Source organism: Pelophylax lessonae (genome assembly GCF_965119305.1).
Source record: "Pelophylax lessonae genome assembly, chromosome: 8".
Taxonomy (NCBI): Eukaryota; Metazoa; Chordata; class Amphibia; order Anura; family Ranidae; genus Pelophylax; species Pelophylax lessonae.
In genome coordinates, this window is record NC_138775.1 from 95,110,308 (window position 1) to 95,137,937 (window position 27,630).

The 27,630-nt window shown below is 50.2% G+C and overlaps 1 protein-coding gene across 1 annotated transcript in view; it reads left to right on the forward strand.

The window, feature by feature from the left end:
• The window catches only part of DMC1 (DNA meiotic recombinase 1), a gene marked incomplete at its 3' end in the record, with an annotated part of 785,302 nt that overhangs the window by 352,681 nt on the left and 404,991 nt on the right, over window positions 1–27,630 (forward strand). The window contains exon 8 of the mRNA XM_082264958.1: window positions 9,809–9,881. Within this exon, the coding sequence (XP_082121084.1) occupies window positions 9,809–9,881 (73 nt within the window). The remainder of the gene's footprint in view (window positions 1–9,808; window positions 9,882–27,630) is intronic.

Here is a 27,630-nt window from a genome sequence, read left to right on the forward strand (position 1 = left end):
AGAGATTCGAGGTTGTTGTATGAAAAAAAGTATATCATCCGCATAAGCTGCGTATTTATGTGTCTGACAGTTCACAGTGATACCATGTATGTCGTTGGAATGTCTAATAGTGGATAGAAAGATCTCGAGTGAGATGGCGAACAAAAGGGGCGACAAAGGACACCCCTGTCGCGTGCCATTATGAAGGGTGAAAGGAGTACTAAGGAGACCGTTAACCCGTACCTGAGCCGACGGCTGGGCATATAAAGCCGTAATCGTTGTATAGCCTTAGAGCCAAGGCCAAAAAAACGGAGGGTAGTCAACAAATAGTCCCAGTCCACCCTGTCAAACGCTTTTTCAGCGTCAGTAGAAAGAAACAGGGTGGGCTGGGACTCCGTGCGGACAAAGTGGATCAGGGAGAGAGCACGAAGGGAGTTATCTCTCGCCTCCCGGCCGGGGATGACACCAGTCTGGTCAGCGGAGACCCAGGAGGGGATCAGGGGCAGGAGTCTGTTAGCCAGAACCTTAGAGTATAATTTAAGATCTACATTCAGGAGAGATATAGGGCGGTAACTGCCACATTCTGTGGGGTCCTTTCCCGGCTTAGGCAGGACTGAAATGTGTGCGGCTAGTGTTTCTGGGCGAAAACCAGTGGATTTAGAGATGGAGTTGGCATACGAGGTTAAGTGAGGGAGTAGGACATCTCCAAATTTTTCGTAATAAGCGACCGTGAAACCATCAGGGCCAGGCGCCTTACCGGCTTGGGTGGATTTTAGTGCCAATTGGAACTCTTCAACAGAAAAGTCGTTTTCCAATTTCCGCAGAGAGCATTTGGAAAGGGTTGGTAGATTAGCCTTTTTTAGGTAAGACCAGATACGTTTGCGTTTTTCGGTTATAGGGAGATGACATAGATCGCCTTCTACATGATAAAGCTTGCTAATCCCTAAAGGCTTTGGCAATATCAGGGGAGGAATGGACCATAAGGCCGGTGGGGAGCTTCACCTATCTACAACCTATCTACAAACACCCCTCCCATTAACAATAAGAACCCGGGCCTAAAGGAAAGGGGGTAAGAAGGGGAGGAGAGGGGGGAGGAGAAAACAGAAGAGTAGAAGAAAAGAAGAAACAACAAGAAAAGAGGAGAAGACATAGACTCAATACAAAGACAATATCCAGTGGGACACCATGCATTGGCACGCAGTAGACTGCAGTGGTCCCTGGGGGGATGTGTGATCCCAAAGATAGGGCGCTGAGCAGGAGAATAAATCTCGCGCGACAGAGCCCCAGATCCAGGAACCCCCACCCCCAAAAGGAGAGAGGGGAGCGTATCGACCGGACGTAACATCATCCCGTGGAGACGCTCAAGAGGGAGCCGGCGGCGGCACCCCAATAAGCCAAAATGTAAATGACAAGGTATAGAACAAAACATCAAATCATTAAATAACCATGGAATAACCTCCTCTTGGCAGAGGAGAGAGTAATAAACCCAACATGAGTATGTAAAACAGGCATGATATAAACAATAAACTAATGATCCTGTAAGGAGAAAACGTAAATAGGCATGAGAAAGAAAATCATATCAACAGATAGAGATAGGAATTCCTCAAATAGGGGTCATCCCCGATTTGTGAGCAGAAGATGGCGCAGAGGTGCGCATTTTCTTGGAAGGCGTTTTACTCCAGGAGGCACCTGGTTTGAAAGTGAAAATGGGGATGCAATCATGCCACCCTGGGAGATCCAAGGGTGGGAGTCCAACATCTTGGAGAAAGGCTGGTAGATCTTCCGGGAAGCGAAGGGTAGCAGAATGACCATTCTTGGTAGCGATTAGACAAGCCGGGAAACCCCAGCGATAAGTGAAGCCATTGGCCCTAAGTTGTTCCAGGAGCGGTTTTAGTGCTCGGCGTCGTTCCAAGGTCTCCTTGGAAAGGTCAGGAAAGATGTTAAGGGACGCCCCGTGAAAGTCAACAACTTGAGTGCCGCGTAGTTTAGTCATGATAGCATTTTTGTCTTCAAAATAGTGCAGGCGACAGATGACATCCCGAGGCAGGTCAGAGGACAGGTTACGAGGTCTAAGCGCTCTGTGTGTGCGATCAAAACGTAAAGGATCAGTGGGAGCCCTCCCCAGGATGGAATTAAATATGCCCCTTACCGATGCTTCAAGATCGTCATCCCTGGTGGCTTCCGGGAGACCACGGATACGCACATTATTCCCCCGGTTGCGGTTTTCAAGATCCTCCATTTTATATAAAGCGGCTCGGTGGGCCACCGCCAGTTGCGTGACTTTGTCCTGTAGCTCTCTAATGGAGTCTTCTTGCGAGTCCTGCCTCCGTTCTGTGTCCTCTACCCTGCCAAGTATGTGGGACATATCAGCGCGGACAGCGGTGATCTCTTTCTTAAGTGACCGTTCTAGATTGCGAAACATGCCCCCAATTTCCTGTTTCAAACCGTGTAAAAGAGAAGACATATCATAAGCTGGCGGAGAGTTCATCTCTTCAAGCTGGTCAGAAAAATATGAGGAAGAAGGAGAGTGCTCCCGCGGTGATGCGGAGCGGATGGATGACACTGCACCCGATACTGAGGCTGCAGCCCTACTGCCTCGCGTGTGAGTGCTTGAGCCGCCTGTAGACAGAAATCGTCTGATAGTACCGGAGCTGGGTAGTTTGGATGAGGATCCCTTCCCGGATTTTTTGCCGGACATTAAACGTAAGTTGGGTGTTTTAGAAGGCATTGCCAGGGGGTTAGATCATCAGGGTGCCGCCAGAGCTCACTTTAATAATGGTCGGTCATCACCGGTCAAAAAAGTTCCATCTCCACTTGAATATGTAGAAGGAAAGGATTGCTCAAATGATGAGATAGGCAAGCAGAGGAAGGAGCAGCTGCAGCAACAAGCAGGAGAGATTGTGGAGGACAGTCTGTGTGCAGCAGCTGGGTGCATGCAATAGGCGGTGTGAGGGGCTGTGTACTTACCCTGCGACTAGTGTGAGGATAACATCCGTGGGAGAGGCCGCTGCTTCCAGTGCGACTAGGCCGCTATTTCGAGTGCCCTTCTGGTGCCCAGAAAAAGACACTAGATGACCGATGGCGGATCCTGCGGGCTCGTGTAGGCAGAGGGTGCCTGTGAGAGGGAGGCCAAAAGTCAAATTCAGCTTGTGCAGCCGCCGCCGCGCCGGACGTCGGACCGCGGCTACCGCTAGGAAAGTCTGCGGCTTTTGCAGGAGTGTAGGCCCCGATCTCGGAGCTCCGGATCCCGGCAGTCCAGAGCGAAAATAAACAGTCCGGCTTGAACAGGGGATCGCGGAGGGGCAGCTGCAGCCTAAGAGGTACAATAGTGGGGGGTCAGAGCGGTGGATGGTGACGAGTTGGAGTTGCGGCCTATTCAAGATGGCGGCTGCTCGCAGTAGGCCCGGGCTGGTAGTGCTGGTAGCGGCCTTATAGCTCCGCGTTGGCGTTAGTGGGGTGATGTGGAGGTCTCGGGGGGTCAATGCAGGATGACCGAGGGTCGGATGGCTTACCCTCTCACAGATGACGGCCTACGTGAGCCCGGGGATGCAGAGGCAGCGGTTCTTGACTAGGCCGCGGGTCCCGCCGCTCGCCGATCCGGCCTGTCTAGCGGAAAATAAAGGTATCCACAGGTGCCCCGAGGGGTGCACAATTACTTGGGGTTGGATGCGGGAGCTGGCTCGGTCTTGTATGCTCCGATGGCCGCGGATTGCTCTCCGGTGTTCTGGAGCTCAGACGGAAAGCATTTACAGCCAGTTGTTAGTCCTTTTAACTTTTGACTCACCCCCTCCCGTCCGCCTGCTTTCCTCCTCGAATGTCTCCTCCTTTTCCCAACCTGCTATGTGGTCCCAGGAGATCCATCTGACTCTCAGCCTCCGTTCCTGATCTGCGAGGCTGTGCTCCAGGGGGCATCCACTCATAGCTGATGTCGCCACTGACGGCGCTGCCTCTCTCTTCTCTTCACCCCCACTTTTTACTTCCAGCACGCCTCTCTCACCGCCGGAGCCCGGCCAGACCTTGCTGCTGTCTTCCTCCTCTCCACTCCACCTGGCTTCTGTAATTCTGCTGGGGGTGAGTCACCTCTATAAAGCCTGAACACCGCTACACTATGAGCCATTTGCCAAAGGAAGTATTGTGCTTAGCCGTTAGCAGCTCCTGACGAGTTAATTCCTCCTTCGGTGCAAAGCCGACTCAATGGGATTTCAACCTGGTCTGTTGACTCTACAAAAAACACACTTTGAACCCATTAGGGATATACAAAAAACACACTTTGAACCCATTAGGGATATACATCTATCTATCCTTAACTGCAAGGTTTTATTTCTTGTTGCCATTACTTCTGCAAGGGGAGTTTGAGAGAAAATGTTTCTCTATCGCTCATTGACAGACGTAGTCCTCGGTGATACAGCACCTTCGGGTTATGTTGCCTCCACAGGAGCAGGACTAGACAGGAAATAAAATGCTCTGGCCACACCCTAGGGGCAGTCCCAGAGGGTATATCCTCTCTCTCTCTGCCTCAGCAAATCAGTTTTTTTCTGTCTAGTCAGGAGTAAGGACCTAGATACCTTGCTGGGATCTTCGGTCCTGGCAGGATTTTTTTCTTAAAAAGATTTTTTTAGACAGCTTTTTTCTCCAGTGTTCCTGTGAGATCTTCAAGCAAGAAAGCTGAACTGGGCGACGGGCTGGATGTTGAGATCCGGTGGTCACCCCAGTTCAGCCTACGAGCGCGTGCAGGCCATAGCTCCGCGCTGGGTCGGCCGCGACATAGTCCCACTGGAGGGACTGACCCCGCGAGTTAAACGTCTCGCTGAAACGCCAAGGACCATGAGTCACGGCGTCCGTATTGGTCGACAGCCCTCCCGCCCCGGTGGAGAGGGGTACTGTCAGGAGTTGGTGCCCGCCTGGTTCCGGTATGGTGAGTAGCATGTTCCCCCTTTTCCCCTGACGGGTCTTGTGGTGAACGCGGGCCCCTCTCTGTATGGTAAGGATGAGTTCCCCTCTATCCTATAACATGGCACAGATCCCCCTACTTTGAGTGTGATTTTATGTGCAAAAAGCCAGGAGGCTTGGTTTGGGAGCTGACAATCTAATTGTAAACATGTTAAAAAAGATTGTAATTAGTGGCAGTATGGGTATCTTACTGTGATAATATAAGTATCCTACCAGTCAGTAGCCACGGACATGTAGACTGCTTTCCTAGTCAAGTCTCCAGCGATAGCAGGCCCTCCGAACGGCCATGCGGTCCGCCAGGGCCGGTACCGCCGACCAGGCTAAATCCCCATGTAGAGAAGGTGTTGTGATGCTCTGCAGTCACGCCGCTATTCGGTACTAACCGCCGCCATTGTTTGCTAGATCGCACGAGGCCGCCATTTTGGCGTAGCCTCGTGTCTCCAGCATGGGGGCGGCCATGTTTGAGGTGATCCAAACACCTCGTGGAGCTAGGGGAGGCGCCGGAAGGCATGCAGAGGGGCGGAGCCACCTCCTTTCGTCCTGGGCAGCCAGCCAAAAGACTTCCTGTTTGTGAACACAGCGCTGTAACCTGTTACAGTGAACTCTGAGCATCAAGTGGTGAGCCTGGGGGTCTATCTCTCTCTCTCTCTCTCGATCGATAGGGATCCCTAGCAGGTAACACTGAGGGGCTTTTGTGGCGCTGGGGGTCTGAAAAAAAAAAAAAAGTTTTTTATTTAAATTTGAATTGTATTTTCCGGGAAATTACTGGAATAATCATGGACCCTGCCACACAAATACCCCCACCTGTTTCCCTCGAGGGGGCCACGGGACCCGCCGGTGCACAGAGTATGGATGAATTTACAGCAGTTTTGGAGTCTTTGGTGGCTCGGGTGGAGGCAGCCTGTCAGGGACGGGGGTCAAGAAAGCGACCCCTGCCTACCCCTATATTATCTGACACCTCTGACTCAGATTCAGAGATGGTCACTGCAGCTGCAGGTCCCTCTGCAAGGGCTGTTATCTCAGGTAAAGCTCCCTCAGACAGTGAGGAGGACGTTCTTTCTCCCGCTATAATTCAGGAAGAAGCATTGGTGGACGCACTAGTTGTGGCGGTGCGGGAAACCTTAAGACTTGAGGTTTCACTGGCAGAGGCAACTGAAACAGAGATTCCCTTTGGTACTAACAAGCCCATTAAAACGATGAAGGTTTTTCCTGTACCCAAGTGTTTTGGTAATAAAATTAAAGGAGAATGGGAGCATTCTAAGCGTACCTTTACTATTTCCAAGCGTATTGCTAGACGCTATCCGTTTGAGGAATCCATCATTAAGAAATGGACGGTACCACCAGTGGTGGATCCACGTATTTCCAGGCTGAATAAAGCCACGGTTATCCCAGTGGAGGACACTTCGTCCTTTAAGGATCCGGTGGATCGAAAGATGGAAGCGGAGTCCCGCACTATCTTCTCCCTGATAGGGTCAGCATTTAGACCAGTAATTGTTATTGGTCTAGTTTCCCAGACACTAACGGAATGGGCGAGATTGGTACGCCAAGATCTAAGGGGAAAAGATATCCCCCCAGGGAACATCTGATTTGATGGAACAGATTATACAAGGGCTACAGTTTGTCTGTGACGCAGCCTTGGATGCTACCCCCCTATTAGGGCATGCATCTATGTCAGCGGTAATCCTCAGACGTGTGCTGTGGTTAAAATGCTGGTCAGCTGACCTAGGTTCCAAAAAGACCTTGACGAATCTCCCCTTTCAGGGGAATCGCCTATTTGGGGCCACCCTAGATGAAATTATTAAGGACGCCACTGGGGGCAAGAGCACTTTCTTGCCACAGGCTGCTAAAGCTAAGGGACCTCGCAACAAGCGAGGACCTTTCTTTACCGCCCATAAAGGGTTCGTACGCCCGGCTGGAACAAGCGGGAAAGGCAAGACTCCTCCAGGAGGGTTCAAGAAAGGCTGGTCGGACAAACAGAGGACCGACTCAGCCAAACCCGAAGCAAAGGATTACACAGCCTGAAGGTGCGCCCCCACCCGGGTTGAGGGAATAGACATTCCCTGAATAGATTTTTTCCTTTACCTTTTCCTAAGATTAGTCTCTATTCCCCACAAGAATCGGATCTGGTTGACCAGACAGACCAAGAAGCCTCTAGCCGGGTGACTTCGGTCCCTGAGGTTCAACCAGAAAAGATCACCGTTCCTGATAGGAATCAGGTATCTGATAAATGTGTGGGAACAGAAAACAACCAGACTTTCTCGGATGGTCGGGGCCAGATAGATCTAGGGACGCCTGGTTCAGATCCAGTCAGCGCCAGTGGTCCTAGAAATTCTAGGCTGGCCTCGTCAAGCCGGCCTGGCCGACTTGGACATGCTAGTCGCAGACGTTCCGTGGGAACTTCGTCTCAGGGAGTGTCTGTGGTCTCAAGGACCAATCTACCATCGTGCTTTACATTCGCTGGTTTTAATGGCCTGGCCATTGAGACCCAAGTACTGAAGGACAGAGGGTTGTCAGCTTCAGTCATTCCTACCCTTATTAAAGCAAGGAAAGCGACTTCCAGCAAGGTCTATTATCACACATGGAAGACTTATATTGCGTGGTGCGAATCTTTAGGATTTCCTCCACGTACCTATTCGGTGACTCGAATATTGGCCTTTTTGCAAAAGGGGTTGAGCAGAAACTAGCCTTGAGCACCATCAAGGGTCAAGTTTCAGCATTAGCAATCTTCTTTCAGAAACCTTTAGCTACCAAGTCCTTGGTGCGGAATTTCATCCAGGGGGTGCGGCACCTGGCTCCACCAGTCCGCGCGCCCTTACCGCCCTGGGATCTTAATTTAGTTTTGTCGGTTCTACAGAAACCTCCCTTTGAAAACATCAGGGAGATTCCCTTGCTTACATTATCCCAGAAGGTGGCCTTCTTAGTGGCTATCACTTCTGCTCGCAGGGTGTCAGAACTGGCTGCATTATCATGCCAGTCCCCATACCTAGTGATTCATAGGGATAAGGTAGTACTTCATCCTAAGCCATCCTTTCTTCCTAAGGTGGTTTCAGATTTTCATCTGAATGAAGATATTGTACTACCTTCCTTGTGTCCTCAGCCCAATCATCATCGGGAACATGCGTTGCATTCCTTGGATGTGGTTCGGGCAATCAGGGTATACCTGAAAGCTACGGAATCATTCCGTAAGACGGATTCACTTTTTGTGATCATGGATGGCCCCAGAAAGGGGTTGCCTGCATCTGCCGCGACTATTGCCAAATGGATTAGACAGACGGTGGTACAGGCTTATTTTATTAAGGGTCAGAGTCCTCCGTTCCCTGTTAGGGCGCACTCCACTCGAGCGCTCAGTACTTCCTGGGCCTTTCGCCATCAGGCGTCAGTGGTCCAGGTATGTAAGGCGGCCACCTGTTCGTTGGTACATACCTTTACAAAATTTTATAAAATTGATGTGATGGCATCGGCGGATGCCTCTTTTGGCCGCAAAGTGCTGCAGGCCGCAATTTGAGGAGACCGGTGGTCTACCTCGAGGGTTTTTTTCTGTTGAAAAATTTTTTTGTTGAGTCTCATCATTAAGGATGAGCATTGTAAACTTCTAGTTGGCACCGGTTGGGCCTTCTAGATTTGGATTTGATTTCCATTTTCCCACCCCTCATTTGTGATACTGCTCTGGGACTTCCCGAAGGTGCTGTATCACCGAGGACTACGTCTGTCAATGAGCGATAGAGAAAAATGGATTTTTGTAAAATCTTACCGTAAAATCCTTTTCTCTTAGCTCATTGACAGACGTAGTACCCGCCCCTCTATTTTTTGAGTTGGGTTGGGTTGAATTCTCTAAACACTGCTTTTGTGACATAACTGATTTGCTGAGGCAGAGAGAGAGAGGATATACCCTCTGGGACTGCCCCTAGGGTGTGGCCAGAGCATTTTATTTCCTGTCTAGTCCTGCTCCTGTGGAGGCAACATAACCCGAAGGTGCTGTATCACCGAGGACTACGTCTGTCAATGAGCTAAGAGAAAAGGATTTTACGGTAAGATTTTACAAAAATCCATTTTTTCTTGTGTTACACAGACACAGGGTTGTTTTGAGGCACAAGACCTCTTTTCTTTCCACAGTGTTTTTTTTTTTTTTTTTTTTACTTAACCAGGGCATCTCCCTGTCATACCTGCTCCTCTCTATTGTGTGGATGCATCTCCCTGTCATACCTGCTCCTCTCTATTGTCTGGATGTGGTACACACTGTTTGAGTTTATCTCACCGCTACAGCTCTCTTTCATCAGTCTGAGTTCCTTTTTTGTTGTCCCTAAAGGTCTCCGCAAAGGACAGTCTGCTTCTTGTTCCACTTTGACTAGTCGATTCATCATGCTGCCTTTGGTTGTAGGGTTCTTCAAAAGGAGCTATAGGCTCCCTTGTTAACTAATATTTTTTTTTCCTTGTGGACCTGTTAGTCTTTCAGTTGCTGTTGCCTACTCCTCAGTTGAACTACTTTTGGATGTCCCGGTGTTTCAGAATACTATTGTGTATGTAATGCATGACTAAAAAAATAGTATTTGTCTTGCCTGCAATATCATTTTCTAGGATTAAATTACAGGACTCGGATACTTCCCCTCCATTCCTATGATTTATTCCTGTCTTTGCTTGCTATTAAACTGAGGCATGCTGGGAGTGGAGAGATTATATTGAGCTGTCCTTACAACTTTGCTTTGCCAGTGTTCAATTCTCCTGGTGGCAGTATAGCTCAGTGATTCATAATAATTGTGTCCTTTAATGTACTGCCAGAAAAAGATTTCATAGGTAAAGCAAAAATCCAATGTTTTGACTGCAGTTCATATTTTGTTTTGATATTAATTTATGTAACGGAATATATACTTCTTTCTTTTAGTAACTGCACAACTTTCTGGACAAAATGGATATTCTGGAGGAAAGGTGATATTTGTGGATACAGAAAACACATTGTATCCTTTATAACAAGGACATTAGGTTTAGGAAATAAATACATAGTGTGTGTGTGTGTGTGTGTGTGTGTGTAAAGCCGGGTACACACTATTAGTTTTTTTTTTTTTTTGGGGTTGAACGAAAAAAAAAAAACTGTCAGCTCTGGTCGGAACCGCTGTACTAACCATGTGAGATTAGTTCAGCGATCTCCCCCGCGGAGCTGTTGTGTTCTGACAGGGGGCGGCCCCTCCGCCAGGACACTCGGATTGGCACTCTCTGGCACTGGCTGAGAGCGCTGATCGGGAGTCTGTCGGTTGCTGGTTTTTCAGCATGCACGTCTGACAGAAGCTGGGCAAACAGCCGCTTTATGTCAGACAGACCAGCATACACACGGGCCGAATGTCGGACCTTTTTTTTTTTTTTAACCGGCTGTTGTCTCCCAAAATTCAGCCCGCGTTTACCTGGCTTTAATTTACACAATTTAGCTATGTAAATTTATGGAAGAAAACGGAGGCTGACTTTTGAAGAGTGACAAGGTTTGAAAGATAGGATACAGATATGGTGGATATGCAAGGAAAACAGCTAATGAGTGAACTGTTGAACAAAGGTGAGTGAGGAAAATAATAGAAGTGCAAATTAAACGAAGAATTAGATAGATTTTTGAAGATAAATTACTAAAACATTGAAGTTGAATGTAGAAGACATCTGATGTTATGCAGATACTTGGAAAAGAAGGTAGGATGATATCAAATAAGTGACATACTGTAGTTTTGAAGGAGGGTTGACTGAAGTTTGGTTTCTTGCAAAGTGAGTTTGTGTTCCTAGTAAAACAAATAGGTGGATCTTTTGGTGGGAGCTAAGCAGTCTTTGAGATTTACAATCTATTATTTCACGTTATACTTAAGTTTACATTCACAAATAGCATATATTAATTAAAAATCAGATATTTTTTTTCCCCCCCAAGATCTGCAAAACTTACAATAGCATATGCATATAATTCAACTCAGATTACTCAGATGGCAAATTCAACTCAGAAGACTACTATATTCACTACTGTGGATAATAATCTCTCAGAAGAAATGGTGTAGCTTTCATAGTAAACAAAAGAGTGAGGAAAGCAGTACTGGGGTACAATTCCAAAAACGACAAGATGATCTCAGTCCATATTCAAAGCAAACCACTCTACATCACAGAAATCCAAGTTTGTGCACCAACCTCTGATGCTGAAGAAGTTGACGTTGACCACTTTTATGAAGATCTACAACACCTTTTAGAACTAACTTCAAAAAAAGCTATCCTTCGCATAATGGTAGATTGGAATGCTAAATTAGGAAGTCAAATAATATCTGGTAAATATGGTCTTGGGGTACAAAATGAAGCAGGACTGTCAGGTTCCGGACTGGTAGCAGGAGCGGTGCAGGGAGTGGATCCGCCGTGTCAGTGAGGGAATGGCGTGGACCGTACCGGAGGATCGGTTCTAAGTAGTTACTGGTTTTCACCAGAGCCCGCCGCGGGATGGTCTTGCTGCGGCGGTACCTACCAGGTCGTGTCCTCCGGTAGCGGCTCAACCTCACTAACTGCTGAGATAGGTGTGGTACAAAAGGGAAAGGCAGAGGCGTAGTCAAAGCAAAGGTCAGGGCAGGCAGCACAGGTGCAGAGGCGGTAATCGTTAGCAAAGGGTTCGGCAACAGGCAAGGGATTACACAAATAACGCTTTCACTAGGGCACTGAGGCAACAAAGATCCGGCAAGGGCAGGAAGGGGCAGGACACTTATATAGGAAACAGGAAGGGAGGTTTGGACCAGGCACCAATTACTGGTGCACTGGCCCTTTAAATTTCAAACAGCCGGCGCGCGCGCACCCTATGGTGCAGGGACGCGTGCGCCGGGAACCACGTTAGCAGGGAGTGGAGGAGAGAGCCGGAGCGGGCACAGGTGAGTGGATCTGGGACACGGGACACCTCGCAGCGCGAACCGCGTCCCCGACGGAGGCAGGGACAGAGTGTCCCCGGTCAGAGAATCTGACCGGGGTACTCTGCAGGAACGAACGCCGCGAGCGCTCTGGTCCAGGAGCAGGGACCGGAGCGCTCAGCGTTACAGTACCCCCCCCCTTTGGTCTCCCCCTCTTTTTGGTACCCAGAAACCTGAGGATGAGGTTACGGTCCAAGATCTTCTCCTCTGGCTCCCAGGATCTCTCTTCAGGACCGCAGCCCTCCCAGTCCACCAAAAAAAATCTTCTCCCCCTGACCAATTTAGAGGCCAATATCTCCTGAACGGAGAAGACATCCGAGGTACCGGATACAGGCGTGGGAGGAAGATTCTTGGGGGAAAAGCGATTAAAGACCGCAGGCTTGAGGAGGGAGACATGAAAACATTTGGGAATTTTAAGGGAGGAAGGGAGATGGAGTTGGTAACACACCGGATTGATCCTCTTCTTGACCTTGTAGGGTCCCAAGTAATGAGGACCAAGCTTGTAACTAGGAACCCTGAAGCGGATGTACCTGGAGGAGAGCCAAACTTTGTCCCCAGGAACCAGGACAGGAGGAGGCCGATGTTTCTTGTCCGCTTGGATTTTCATGTGGGATGAGGCCTGTAAGAGGGACAGGCGCGTCTCACACCAGATGGCAGAAAAGTCTTGCACCAGGTCATCCACTGCAGGTACTCCGGAGGAGGAGGATAACGGCAGAGGAGGCAGAGGATGACGACCGTAAACCACGAAGAAGGGAGACTTGTTGGTGGCGGAAGAGTCTTTGTGGTTATAGGAAAACTCCGCCCACGGGAGGAGGTCGACCCAATCGTCTTGACGGGAGGAAACGAAGTGGCGAAGGTAGTCGCCCAAGATTTGATTGACCCGCTCCACTTTTCCGTTGGTTTCGGGGTGGTATGAAGAAGAGAAATCCAGCTTGATTTTAAGCCGTCCACAAAGAGCCCTCCAGAATTTGGACACAAACTGGACTCCTCTATCGGAGACAATATGTGAAGGCAGGCCGTGTAACCGGAAGATGTGTCGGAGGAAATGCTTAGCCAACTGAGGCGCGGATGGTAAGGCTGGCAACGGGATGAAGTGCACCATCTTCGAGAAGCGATCTGCGACGACCCAAATTATAGTTTTCCCGTGAGATGGTGGTAGGTCCGTAACGAAGTCCATCGCGATATGGGACCAAGGGGTCTCTGGTATGGGAAGTGGCTGGAGAAAGCCGGCGGGTCTTTGGTGAGGGGTTTTGTCTCTGGCACATACAGAGCAGGACTGCACAAATTCAGAGATGTCCTTCTCCAAGGATGGCCACCAATATCTCCTGGAGATAAGTTGTACAGTCTTTCGGACACCAGGATGTCCTGCGAGAAGAGAAGAATGTCCACACTTAAGAACTTTTAGGTGAAGACGGGGAGAAACATAGGTTTTTCCGGGAGGGAGGTTACGCAAGTCTACAGGTGCCACGGTGACCAGACATTCCGGGGGCACAATGTGCTGTGGCTTGACTTCCTCTCCATCAGAAGAACGAGAGAGGGCATCGGCCTTGAAGTTCTTGCTCGCTGGACGAAAGTGGATCCGGAAGTTAGATCTGGCAAAAAATAGAGACCAGCGAGCTTGGCGGGGATTTAATCTCTGAGCAGACTGGAGGTATGATAAATTTTTATGATCCGTGTAGATGTTCACGGGATGTACCGATCCTTCTAGTAAGTGCCGCCACTCCTCCAAGGCCAGCTTGATGGCGAGTAATTCTCTATCCCCAATAGAATAATTTCTTTCAGCGGGAGAGAAAGTCTTAGAGAAAAACCCGCAAGTAACCGACTTGCCTCTCAGAGTTTTTTGCATGAGCAAAGCACCAGCACCAACGGAGGAGGCGTCTACTTCCAGGTAGAACGGCTTAGTAGGATCCGGTCTGGACAGAACTGGAGCGGTGGCAAAGGCAGATTTGAGAGCGCTGAAGGCCTTCTCGGCCTGGGGAGGCCAAGATTTCGGGTTAGCCCCCTTCTTGGTTAGGGCTACGATTGGTGCCACAAGGGTGGAGTAATGCGGGATGAACTGCCTATAATAGTTTGCGAATCCGAGGAATCGCTGGATGGCCTTAAGGCCAGAGGGACGAGGCCAGTCCAGGATGGCAGACAGTTTGGCAGGATCCATTTGTAGTCCGTTGGCAGAAATGATGTAGCCCAGGAAGGGAAGACTGGTACGGTCGAACAAGCACTTTGCAAATTTAGCGTAGAGGCGGTTCTTCCTGAGACGGGAGAGTACTAAGCGGACATGAGCATGGTGTAGATCCAAGTTAGTAGAGAAGATGAGGATGTCATCCAAATAGACCACGACACAGGTATAGAGCAGGTCTCGGAAAATGTCGTTAACGAACTCCTGGAAGACCGCTGGAGCGTTACAGAGTCCGAAAGGCATGACTAAGTACTCAAAATGCCCGTCTCGGGTGTTAAAAGCCGTCTTCCACTCATCACCCTCTCGGATGCGAATAAGGTTATAGGCCCCTCTGAGATCCAACTTGGTGAAGTACTTGGCGCCTTGTAACCGGTCAAAGAGTTCCGTAATCAGGGGAAGAGGGTAACGGTTCTTTACAGTAATGCTGTTGAGACCCCGAAAGTCTATGCAAGGCCTAAGGGTGCCGTCCTTCTTAGCAACAAAGAAGAATCCTGCTCTGGCAGGAGAAGAGGATTTCCTGATAAACCCTCTCTGCAGGTTCTCCTGGATATACTCCGACATGGCTAGAGTCTCTGGAGGGGAGAGAGGATATATTCTTCCCCTAGGCGGGGTAGTGCCAGGTTGCAAGTCAATGGGGCAGTCATATGGCCTATGTGTAGGCAACACCTCCGCTTGTTTCTTGCAAAAAACATCTGAAAAATCCACATATGGTTCAGGCAGACCGGGAGGAGGAGAAATAACTGGTGCAGACTTGCCTCGTACCGGCTTGAGACATCTGCCGAAACAAGCCGGACCCCAGCTTCGAACCTCTCCGGAGGTCCAATCCAGAACGGGACAATGGCGCTGGAGCCAGGGCAGACCCAAGAGGAGTTCTGAGGTGCAATGGGGTAACACAAAAAACTCCAATCGCTCGGAATGCAGGACTCCGATGTCCATCTGGAGGGGTTCTGTACGGAACTACACCATGCCGTCGAGTCTCTCTCCATTAACTGTGGAGATGAAGATGGACTTCAGCAAACGAACCACAGGGATGTTGAACTTGTTCACCAGCGAGGCGTCAATGAAGTTACCGGCTGAACCGGAATCCAGAAAGGCAGGGGCAGCAAAGGAGATCTTGGCGGACAAGGAAATCCGCACGGGTACAGTAATGCGTGGAGAGGAGGTATTCACACCTAGCAACGCCTCTCCCACGTTGACTAGGTGCGGGCGTTTCCCTGACGCGGTGGACGGAGAGGGCAGTCCTTTAGAAAGTGCTCAGTACTGGCACATTACAAACAGAGGTTCTCGTCTCTACGGCGGTTCCTTTCTTGCGTGGTCAGGCGAGACCGATCCACCTGCATGGCTTCCTCGATGGGAGGCCCAGAAGAGGGTTGCGGGGGATGCTGGAAGATAGGAGCCAGATGAGGAAAGCGTCTGGGGCGAGCACTTCCCTTTTCCTGTAGCAGTTCCTCTCGTCGCTCAGCAAAACGCAGGTCAATCCTGGTGGCCAAATGGATGAGGTCACTCAGGTTGGTAGGGACTTCTCGTGCGGCCAGGACGTCCTTTATGGCGCTGGACAAGCCTTTCTTAAAGGTAGCACAGAGCGCCTCGTTATTCCAGGAGAGTTCCGAAGCAAGGGTGCGGAAACGGATAGCATAGTCTCCGACAGAGGAACTCCCCTGGGACAAGTTCAATAACGCAGTCTCTGCTGAGGCAGCCCAGGCTGGCTCCTCAAAGACACTCCAGAATTCCTGAAAGAAACTCTGGACACTTGCAGTGGCAGGATTGTTGCGGTCCCAAATCGGTGTAGCCCAGGCCAGGGCCCTCCCCGAAAGCAGGCTAACGACAAATGCCACCTTGGCTCGCTCCGAGGGGAACTGGTCAGCCGACATCTCCAGGTGAAGGGAGCATTGGGATAAGAATCCGCGGCACAACTTGGGATCACTGTCGTACTTGGCCGGCATGGACAGACGGACTCTAGAAGTGGCTGCGGCCACAGGCTGCGGTGGTGAAGCAGGTGCAGGCGGAGGAGGCTGCTGCTGCTGTGCTGGAAGAAGCTGCTGCAGCATGGCGGTCAACTGTGCCAGCTGTTGACCTTGCTGGGTGATCTGCTGCGACTGCTGGGCCACAACTGTAGTAAGGTCCGCGAGACTAGGCAGAGGCACATCAGCGGGATCCATAGCCGGATCTTCCTGTCAGGTTCTGGACTGGTAGCAGGAGCGGTGCAGGGAGTGGATCCGCCGTGTCAGTGAGGGAATGGCGTGGACCGTACCAGAAGATCGGTTCTAAGTAGTTACTGGTTTTCACCAGAGCCCGCCGCAAGGCGGGATGGTCTTGCTGCGGCGGTAACTACCAGGTCGTGTCCTCCGGTAGCGGCTCAACCTCACTGACTGCTGAGATAGGCGTGGTACAAAAGGGACAGGCAGAGGCGTAGTCAGACGTAGCAAAGGTCAGGGCAGGCAGCACAGGTGCAGAGGCGGTAATCGTTAGCAAAGGGTTCGGCAACAGGCAAGGGATTACACAAATAACGCTTTCACTAGGGCACTGAGGCAACAAAGATCCGGCAAGGGCAGGAAGGGGCAGGACACTTATATAGGAAACAGGAAACGGGAAGGGAGGTTTGGACCAGGCACCAATTACTGGTGCACTGGCCCTTTAAATTTTTAAACAGCCGGCGCGCGCGCGCTCTATGGTGCAGGGACGCGCGCGCCGGGAACCACGGGAGCGGAGGAGAGAGCCGGAGCGGGCACAGGTGAGTGGATCTGGGACGCGGGACGCGCGCTGGGACACCTCGCAGCGCGAACCGCGTCCCCGATGGAGGCAGGGACAGAGTGTCCCCGGTCAGAGAATCTGACCGGGGTACTCTGCAGGAACGAACGCCGCGAGCGCTCCGGTCCAGGAGCAGGGACCGGAGCGCTCAGCGTTACAAGGACAAAGGTTAATAGAGTTTTGTCAAGAGAACACACTGGTAATAACAAACACTTTTCCAACAACCAAGAAGCGACTATACATGGACATCACTGGATAGTCAATATAGAAATCAGATCTATTATATTCTCTGCAGCCAAAGAGGCAGAAGCTCTATACAGTCAGTCAAAACAAGACCTGGAGCTGACTGTGGTTTAGACCATGAGCTTCTTAGGGCAAAATTCAGGCTTAAAATGAAGACATTTTGGATATGACCTAAATTGGATCCCTTGGGAATACTCAGTGGAGGTGACTAACAGATTGAGGAGGAGAGTGCCAGAGGAACTATAGAAGGATGTGTGTAACATCGTACAAAGATGCAGCAATAAAAACTATCCCAAAGAAGAAATGCAAGAAAGCAATGTGGCTATCTGATGAGGCCATACAAATAGCTGAACAAAGAAGGAAGGCAAAAAGGCAGTGGAGAAAAGGGAAAGTATACCCAACTCAATACAGACTTCCAGAGGATAGCAAGAAGAGACAAACAAGACCTTCTTAAAAAAAAAAAAAAAAAAAAACAGAATGGGAAAGAGTAGAGAGCTTTTCAAAAAATTTGAAATTGGAGATATCAAGGAAAAGTTTTGTGCAAACATGGGCACAATAATAGACAAAATGGCAAGGACCTGACAGAAGCAGAAGAGCTAAAGAAGAGATGGCAATAATATTAGAAGAACTATACAAGAAAGATCGGAATGTCCCATAAAACCACGATGATGCAATTATCTTGAACCAGATATCCTGGAAAGTGAAGTTAAGTGGTCCTTATAAAGCATTGCTAATAACAAAGCTAGCGGAAGTGATGGTATCCCAGCTGAATTATTTAAAATCCTAAAAGATGATGCTGTTAAAGTGCTGCACTCAATATGCCAACAAATTTGGAAAACTCAACAATGGCCACAAGACTGGAAGGAGGTCCGTTTACATTCCGATACCAAAGAAGGGCAGCACCAATGAATGTTCAAACTACCGTATGCAATAGAAGTTGTGGAACCGCACACAGGTGAATGAGTCATTCACCTGTGTACGGTTCCACAACTTCTATTGCATCATTCCGGATGGCGGGTCTTACCAGCACCAGGTTGGGCTAATACACCTGAGCGGCTTTCCTTCCCCGATTACCAAACTACCGTATGATCACACTTATCTCAACCGCTAGCTTATGCTGAAAATTCTATAAGGTAGGCTTGTGAACCGAGAGCTAGCGCAAGTACAAGCTGGATTTCGAAGAGGCAGAGGAATTAGAGATCAAATTGCCAACATTCGCTTTATAATGGAGAAGCAAGGGAATTCCAGAAGAATGGCTTCTTCTGCATTATTGACTACAGAAAAGCCTTTGATTGTGTGGATCAAAACAAGATGTGGGAAATACTGAAAGAAATCAGAATACCAGACCACCTCGCCTGTCTTCTAAAAAACCTGTATGCAAGTCAGGAAGCAACAGTTAGAACAGGATATTGAACAACTGACTGTTCAAAACTGAAAGGAGTGTGGCAAGGATGTAACCTTGTCACCCTACATATTTAACTTCTATGCAGAGTACATAATGTGAAATGCCAGGATCGACAATTCACAAGCCGGAATTAAGATCGCAGGGAGAAATAACAACCTGAGATATGCAGACAATACCACACTAATGGCGGAATGTGAAGAAGAACTAATGAGTCTCTTAATAAAGGTGAAAGAGGAGAGCCTAAACATTGAGAAAACTAAGTTTCTCTATCATTCATTGATGGACGCAGTCTCTGATGCATATCAGTAGAGTTATACTGCTCACTACAGGAGTAGGACACTAGGCAGAAAAAAAGTTCTGGCTACCCCTATGGGGAGTCCCAGGAGGAATACCCTCTCTCTTCCTGCATAGAATGTCAGTTTTAATCTGCCTAGTCAGGAGTAAGGACCTAGTTCCTTGCTGGATTTTTGGTCCTGGCAAAAAGTTTTTTTATTTTTATATAGATAAGATTTTAGCTAGCTTTTCTCCGTTTTTTTTCCCTGTGAATTCTACAAGCAACTATGCCGGATCTGGGCGACGGGCTGGATGTATAGATCCAGTGGTCACCCAGGCCGGCCACCGAGCGTACGCAGGCCTTAGCTCCGCTCTGGGTCAGCCGCAACATAGTCCCACTGGTCGGGGACTGGCCCTAGGAGTTAAACTTCTCGCCAGGTCGCATACGGCCGGTTCTAGGCCCGAGTCGCAGCGTTCCTATTTGGCCGACAGCCCTCCCCCCCACTTCGGAGAGGGGTCCTGTCAGGAGATGGTGCCCGCCTGTGTTCCTGGTATGATGAATAAATGTTCCCCCCTTTTCCCCTGACAGTATTTGGGGTGGACGTGGGCCCCTCCTTGGGACGGTCGGACCCTCACAATCCCGGGTTCCCCTCGGTCCTGTCATGCACCCCCTCTTCTACCTGCCCCCCCTCGCTGGGGGCTGTTGGGCCTACTCCTGGGGGCTGGGACTGCATTTTCAGGGGGCGGGGGTGCGGGCAGAGTCTCATTCTGTACCTTCAGGGCCCACCTGCTGATCGAACCCGCTGTGGAGTCCGGGGGGTCCCTATGAAGGTCCTCGGCTGCTCCGCAGGCCGCGTGGGGCCGCCATATTCTTGTAGCCACATGTGCTGAAGAGATCGACGGCCATCTTGGTATACCCAGCACGGCCATTTTGCTGTGAATTCTTCTGCTAGGAATCTGTATGGGAGTTCCTGGAGGCATTGTTCTGTGGGTGGAGCCCCTCCCTATACCCTGGGCGTTTTGTCAGCGATTTTCCTTTTGGAGAGCTTACTGCTGATACGTGCAGACGTTCTGGGCCTGCTGCTGCATCTTGGTACAGTGAGTCTGGGTGCACTCTCTCTCTCTGCTGGTTGTCTACAGCGTGCTGCCTGACCCTTCGGTGGGCGCTGTAGCGCAGTGGGACTTTTTTTGCAAATAAAAATTTTTCTGACTTTTTTTTCAGCTTTTGCTGACGGGTTCCCCTGGAGCAACATGGACCCTACAGATCACGTGTCCCAACCTGGCCCCCCTCGTGGAGGTCACAGGGCCCTCCGGATCCCAGCTGTCTACCAATGCAATTTTGGCAGTCCTGGAAGTATTTGTGTCTCGCGTGGAGGTGGTCTTTAAAGGGCGAGGTGTTAAGAAACGCCCTCTGCTGCCTATCCGTGCCTCATCTGATGTCTCCGGTTCTGAGTCTGACTCAGCGACCGCAGACGTGGGTCTCCCTGCCGGGTCTACTACCTCTCGTCCTGTCTCCTCTGATAGTGAAGATTACATTTCTACCTCCACTGCCGTGCAAGATAAGGCGCTGGTGGACACACTGGTTGTTTCTGTGCGTGAAACCCTGAAACATACTACTTTGCCGTTTGGAAACACTGCAGTTCACCTGTACCCTGACTTCTCTGCGGAGCTTCAAAAGAAGAGGAAGACCTTTATTGATGTGCGGCGCAGACTCCGTGAGAAGGAAATCAAATACTCCATGCTATTTCCCAGCCGTCTGCGTGTCCAACATGCTGGTTCTGTTCGGTTCTTCGATACCACTGATGACGCGGACGCCTGGATACTTACTCTGCGATGAGCTTCCTCGTCCATCTCCTGAAGTGCTGGTGACTACTGCCCTTTCCTGCTAGTTGTGTTTTATTTTTTATTTTTTTTGCCTCTGTTCTGTACTCCCCTCCTTTTTGTGGATTTCTTGTTTCACCCATCTGTCCCTGGAGCTCGGGCTGGCGACAGCCTTTAGTGCCTATTACCCCAAGACTACCGTGTCTGGTTTCCTGGACTGGTTTTTTAGGCCTCTGGCTGCCACTGCCTCTGGTTAGCCCCACGTGTACTCTTCTCCTGGCCCTGCGCCAGATGACTGCTGTCTAGGTTTTTTTTTTTCCTAGGCGGTGGTGTATTGTTTTTTCCTTTTTTGGGATGAAGTAGACCTGGAGCACGGTTGCTCCCTGGTCGACAGGGGTTTCTCTCTTTTTTCCTTTTTTACCTTTTTTGCTTTTTTCATGGTTTTTTTGGCTGCATACCCATGCTACACTGTGCTATTCCCTGTGCTAATTGCTGAATCACTGTGTTGTGCTATTATACTGTGGAACATGATCTGGGTTTTCCGCTTCTTCGTCTCTGGGATTGAGGGGTGGCGTGGTTGGTCTCTCACCTGGTGTCAGGGATCTGTGGTAGTGAGCCCTTATAGATCCCCAGCTCAGGATTCCCCAGGGCGCAGAGTCTAAGCCCCAGCCTGCTTCTTCACCCTTGCCCCTGATGGTGGGGATGGACTTGCAGCAGACTGGAACCAGGTCGCGGCCCCCAGGTAGGCCCAGCTGAGAATGTGGAGACCGCTGGCGTGTGCAGGGTAAACAGGAGACTATAAGGAGATCCAAGAGACAAGCCAAGGTCAGGACAGGCAGCAGACAAACGTAGACGGAGAAACAAAGCCGGGTCGGTACACAGGAGATCAGATACAATAGCCAAGGGATACACGGATGGGAGCTCAGAGAACAGGGTTGTTGCTCAAGCAAGGAACAGTGCACTGAGCCTGTGTATATATAGGGAAGTAAACAGGGAGGTGACCCAGGAAGTAATGGACAGAAACAGGATATAACCCACAGTGGAGCAGGCGACGCCCATAGAAGCCCAAACACCACATGTGAAGGGAGCCAAGACAGAAGCATTGCTGCAAGGAGGTAAGAATATACAGACAAAACTATAGGCTAACTTGTGACAGTACCCCCCCTCTTACGGGGCCTCCCCACTCGTTTGGGCCCAGCCTTGAGAGGAAACTTCTGATGAAAAAGTTTCACCAAACGAGGTGCAGAAACATCAGTGGAAGGAATCCAACATCTCTCCTCAGGACCATATCCTTTCCAGTCCACTAGATACAAGAGCCTCCCCCTGGAGAATTTGGAATCCAAGATTTGCTTGATTTCGTACTGATCCGAAGTACTGGCTATTGGAGAAGGACGACGAATAGGACGAGAAAACCTATTGATGATGTATGGTCTCAGGAGAGAAACATGGAAAACATTGGGGATTTTTAGATGTGACGGGAGACGGAGCTTAAAAGCGACAGGGTTAACCTGGCAGAGGATTGTAAAGGGACCAATGAAACGGGGAGCAAACTTCATAGAGGGTACCCTGAGACGGATATTCTTGGTAGAGAGCCAAACCTTATCACCAGGGAGAATTTTGGGGCTCGCACGGCGATGACGATCTGCAGCTACCTTGTACCTGGAAGCCGCCAGATGTAAATTCTTGGTAACATCTGCCCAGATAGAATTGAGAGACCGTTGCACCTCTGCGGCCGCCGGCACTTCAGCAGAGATCGGAACAGGAAATGGTACTGAAGGATGGCGGCCAAATACCGTGAAGAAGGGAGACTCACCAGTGCTGGCATTAGCATGGTTATTGAGGGCAAATTCTGCCCAGGGTAAAAGGTCTACCCAATCATCCTGATGGGCAGAAATGAAGGCACGAAGATACCGTTCCACATTCTGGTTAACCCTTTCCGTTTGACCATTTGACTGCGGATGAAAAGCTGAGGAGAAATCCAACTTGATTCCAAATGACGTGGCCAGGGCTCTCCAGAAGCGGGCCGTAAACTGAACTCCTCTATCTGAGACAATGTGTAAGGGCATACCATGGAGACGAAAGATTTCCCAAACGAAGATGGAAGCCAAAGTGACAGCAGAGGGTAGGCCTGGAAGTGGAGTTAAGTGACACATTTTAGAAAGCCTGTCCACCACCACCCAGATAACGGTGGAGCCCGCTGATGGCGGTAGTTCAGATATAAAGTCCATAGAAATGCAGCGCCACGGTACATCTGGAACAGGTAGAGGTAACAGGAGACCTGCTGGAGCTGAAGTAGAAGACTTAGACTGCACGCAAATGGAGCAAGCCTGGACATATTCCTCGACATCCTTCCGGAGTGAGGGCCACCAGTAGTAACGCAGCAGGAAGGCACAGGTGCGTTGCACACCAGGATGTCCAGAGAGTTTGGAATCATGTGCCCATTTGAGAAGCTTGGGGCGAAGGGAGGGCCTAACAAAAGTCTTTCCGGGAGGGATACGTGGAGACTGAAGGTGAGTGGAGGCCAGGAAACAATTGGCAGGAATAATATGTTCAGGTTCAATATGACACTCTGGGTCAGCAACGTCAAATTATCTGGACAAGGCATCTTCACGAGCATTCTTGGAGCCAGGCCGGAAGGTGATGTCAAAATTAAACCTGGCAAAAAAGAGAGCCCATCGTGCTTGCCTGGGATTTAAACATCGGGCGGACTGCAGATACTGGAGGTTCTTATGATCGGTATAGATCAGAATACGATGAGGAGTCCCCTCCAGTAGATGTCGCCATTCTTGCAGTGCCAGCTTGATAGCCAGAAGCTCCCGATCCCCGATGGTGTAGTTTTTCTCTGCATCAGAAAACTTCTTCGAGAAAAAGGCACAGGGGCGGAGCTTACTGTCATGTCTTTGGAGAAGGACGGCCCCCACTCCCAAGGACGAGGCATCTACTTCCAAGAAGAAAGGCTGAAGAATGTCAGGACGTTTGAGAATAGATGCCGATAGGAAGGCCGATTTGAGCTTGTGGAAAGCCTTGACAGCTTCAGGAGGCCAGGTTCTGGCATTGGCACCCTTCCGGGTCAAGGAGGTAATGGGTGCCACCAGAGAGGAGTAATCAGGGATGAACTGGCGATAGAAATTGGTGAATCCCAAGAACCGTTGCGTTGCTTTTAGACCAGAAGGCTGAGGCCAGTTGGAGATGGCCTGAAGTTTGGCAGGATCCATAAGCAGCCCTTTATCTGTGACTATGTAGCCTAGGAAAGGAACTTGGGTTTGCTCGAAGAGGCACTTCTCCAACTTCACATATAAGCAGTGGTCCCGAAGACGTTGAAGAACCGTACAAACATGCTGGCGATGAGTATTCAAATCTGGAGAAAAGATGAGTATGTCATCCAGATACACGATGACACAAACATATAGGAGATCAGAAAAAATTTCATTAACAAAGTTCTGGAAGACAGCTGGGGCGTTACACAAGCCAAAAGGCATTACGAGATATTCATAGTGCCCATCTCTGGTGTTAAAAGCGGTTTTCCATTCATCCCCGTCTCGAATCCTAATCAAATTGTATGCTCCACGGAGGTCCGACTTGGTGAAAATATGAGCATCTCGTAGCCTGTCAAAAAGTTCGGAAATCAAGGGTAACGGGTACCGATTTTTAATGGTGATGGCGTTGAGACCTCTATAATCAATGCAGGGCCGGAGTGTACCATCCTTTTTCTCCACAAAGAAGAACCCAGCCCCAGCAGGAGAATTGGATTTACGTATATTAATCCTTTCTGCAGATTTTCCTGGATGTGCTTGGACATGGCTTGGGTCTCCGGGATGGAGAGAGGGTAGACTCTACCTCGGGGTGGTGAAACCTCGGGTTGGAGGTCAATCGCACAGTCGTAGTGACGATGAGGAGGCAAACTGTCAGCAGCTTTCTTGCAAAAGACATCTCGGAAGGCCAGATACTGCCGAGGAAGGATTGGAGAGGTAGAGACCTCAGCCACAGGTACACGGAGAGGTGGAGACACCTTAGGGAGACAGGTCTGATGGCATTGCGACCCCCAAGATAACACTTGGCCAGAGTTCCAATCCAAATAAGGTGAGTGTTTCTTCAACCAGGAAGTCCAAGAATGATGGGACTAGAAGACTTGGGAAGTATCAGGAAGGAGACTTCCTCCCGATGAAGAACACCGACATGCATGGTGATGGAGGCTGTTCTGAAGCGTAGGGGTCCGAAGGCCAAGGTAGAGCCATCCACTGCCGAAACAGCTAGAGGCATAGCCAGGGGAACTAGAGGAATGCCAAGTTCAGTGGCCAAAGACTGCTCAATGAAATTCCCGGCTGCTCCAGAGTCTACATATGCAGAAACTTGATAAGAATTTAGGGCCCAATGAATAGAGACGGATATAACAAATCGAGGGTAGGTGGCTGAGTTCAGATTCTGGTCTAGATCGCTTCCCTCTGAGCGACCTAGACCCGAGAGTTTCCCGGACAGACGGGGCAGGATTTTATCATATGACCACCAGCTCCGCAGTAAAGACACAGGCCGAGTCTCAGGCGACGGGACCTCTCTTGTGGAGCGAGGCGTGTCCGGCCTAATTGCATGGGTTCTTCAGAAGCCAATACTGCCTGAGAGATGGGTTGTTCCGGAATGTTCTGGACAACAGGAGCAAGGTGACCCAGTGGGGGGTGACGTGACACAGTCCTTTCCAGATCTCGCTCCTGGAAGCGGACATCAATTTGGATGCTAAGGGAAATCAAGCCATCCAAGGTGGTGGGTACAGTTCTGCCAGCTAGTTCGTCCTTAATACGATCTGCAAGACCTTGCCAAAATGTTGCAGTAAGAGCCTCGTTGTTCCATGCCAGTTCCGAAGCCAGGGTGCGAAACTGAACTGCATTTTGACCAACAGTCATGTTTCCTTGATGAAGACGAAGAAGGGCTCCGGAAGCAGATGAGGCCCTGCCAGGCACATCAAAGGTATTATGAAAAGCTTGTAGGAAGGCAGAGAGACTGGAAACGGTAGGATCTTGACGCTCCCACAGCGGCGAGGCCCAAGCCAACGCTGGTCCCGACAGGAGTGAAATCATGTACGCCACCTTGGAACGATCAGTAGGAAAGTAATGGCCTGCTAGCTCGAAGTGGATTGAGCACTGATTGATGAATCCCCGACTAGCTTTGGGGTCCCCAGAGAAGCAAGATGGCGGAGGCAGCTGGAGTTTTGCAGGACTGACCTCTGCTGGAGGGACTGCGGAAGCGGAAGCAACAGGGGCGGACACAGGAGCTGGAATGGAGGAAGCGGGAGTAGGAACAATCTGCAGCTGATCCAAACGGGAAGAAAGAGCCTGCAGACACTGCATAATCTGTTCTTGATAAGCCTGCTGAACGTTAACTCTCTGTTCCAAACTCTGAAGTTGATCCTGAAGTGGCTACGGTGTCTCCGACGAGCTCATGGCTTGAGCAAACTGTCAGGGGTCTGTGGTAGTGAGCCCTTATAGATCCCCAGCTCAGGATTCCCCAGGGCGCGGAGTCTAAGCCCCAGACTGCTTCCTCACCCTTGCCCCTGATGGTGGGGATGGACTTGCAGCAGACTGGAACCAGGTCGCGGCCCCCAGGTAGGCCCAGCTGAGAATGTGGAGACCGCTGGCATGTGCAGGGTAAACAGGAGACTATAAGGAGATCCAAGAGACAAGCCGAGGTCAGGACAGGCAGCAGAAAAACGTAGACGGAGAAACAAAGCCGGGTCGGTACACAGGAGATCAGATACAATAGCCAAGGGATACACTGATGGGAGCTCAGAGAACAGGGTTGTTGCTCAAGCAAGGAACAGTGCACTGAGCCTGTGTATATATAGGGAAGTAAACAGGGAGGTGACCCAGGAAGTAATGGACAGAAACAGGATATAACCCACAGTGGAGCAGGCGACGCCCATAGAAGCCCAAACACCACACGTGAAGGGAGCCAAGACAGAAGCATTGCTGCAAGGAGGTAAGAATATACAGACAAAACTATAGGCTAACTTGTGACACCTGGCCTCTGGCTCCCCCTCAGTTGCTCCTAAGCCTCCTGATTTATTTTCCTCCACTATGCCATGGCTGATCATATCAAAGTACTGTCTTGGAATGTGCTAGGCCTTAACAATAAATTTAAACGTGCCCTTTTATTTAAATATCTCCAGTCTTCCAAACCACATGTAGTTTTTCTCCAGGAGACCCATCTGACGGGGAGTGCCATATTGGCCCTGCGCAGGCGCTGGGTGAGTCACACCTTCCACGCTACCTACTCTACTCATGCCAGGGGGGTCTCCATCTTGGTACATCGGGCTTTGCCCTGTCGGGTGGAGAGGTTTATTACGGACCCTAAGGGCCAGTATATTATCCTTGCACTTGAAATAGCGGGCAAGTTGTTTGTTTTTGTTAATGTTTATGTCCCTCCACCTTTTTCCAGTACTGTTTTATACCACATCTATGATCGTTTGGCCGAATTTTCGACCCAGCGCATCTTTGTGGCTGGGGACTTCAATAGTATACTTGATGGTGACCTGGACACATCGAATTTGAATCGTCAATCCTGCTCGGAACTGTGTACCTGGGCTTCGACGCTACAGCTCACCGAGCTGTGGAGGTGGAAGCACCCGCAGGATCCGCACTACTCTCATGTGTCCTCCTCGCATCACTCTGGCTCCCACATTGACTTAGCGTTCTGCTCCCCCTCAATCCTGCCATTTGTACTGTCGGCTGGCTACTTGCCCGCCGGTCTCTCTGGTCACTCGCCGCTCGAGATTGTGCTGCGGCTGGGTGATCGGGGGGAGCGGGGCGGCTGGAGGCTGGGTTGTGGTTGGTTGCAGACCCAGCGGGTGGTGGAGGGGATGACTGGTAAAATTGCCCAATACTGGGAAGTTAACGACCTCACTTTGTCTGCCTTGGTGTGCTGGGATGCTTTTAAGGCCACTATTCGTGGTGATTATATCTCTGCTATCAAGTCGGCCCGGGTGGAGTGTGCCGCGGCGCGGACGGAATTGGAGGCAGCAGTGACGGAGTCCGAGGCGCCTCGGACCCCTCCCCTGAGGCGTACTCCTCCCTGGCACAGACTTAGAGAGCCTTGCACCTGCACGTGTCATCGGCTGCCGAGGCGGAAGTGGGGTCACTGCGGGC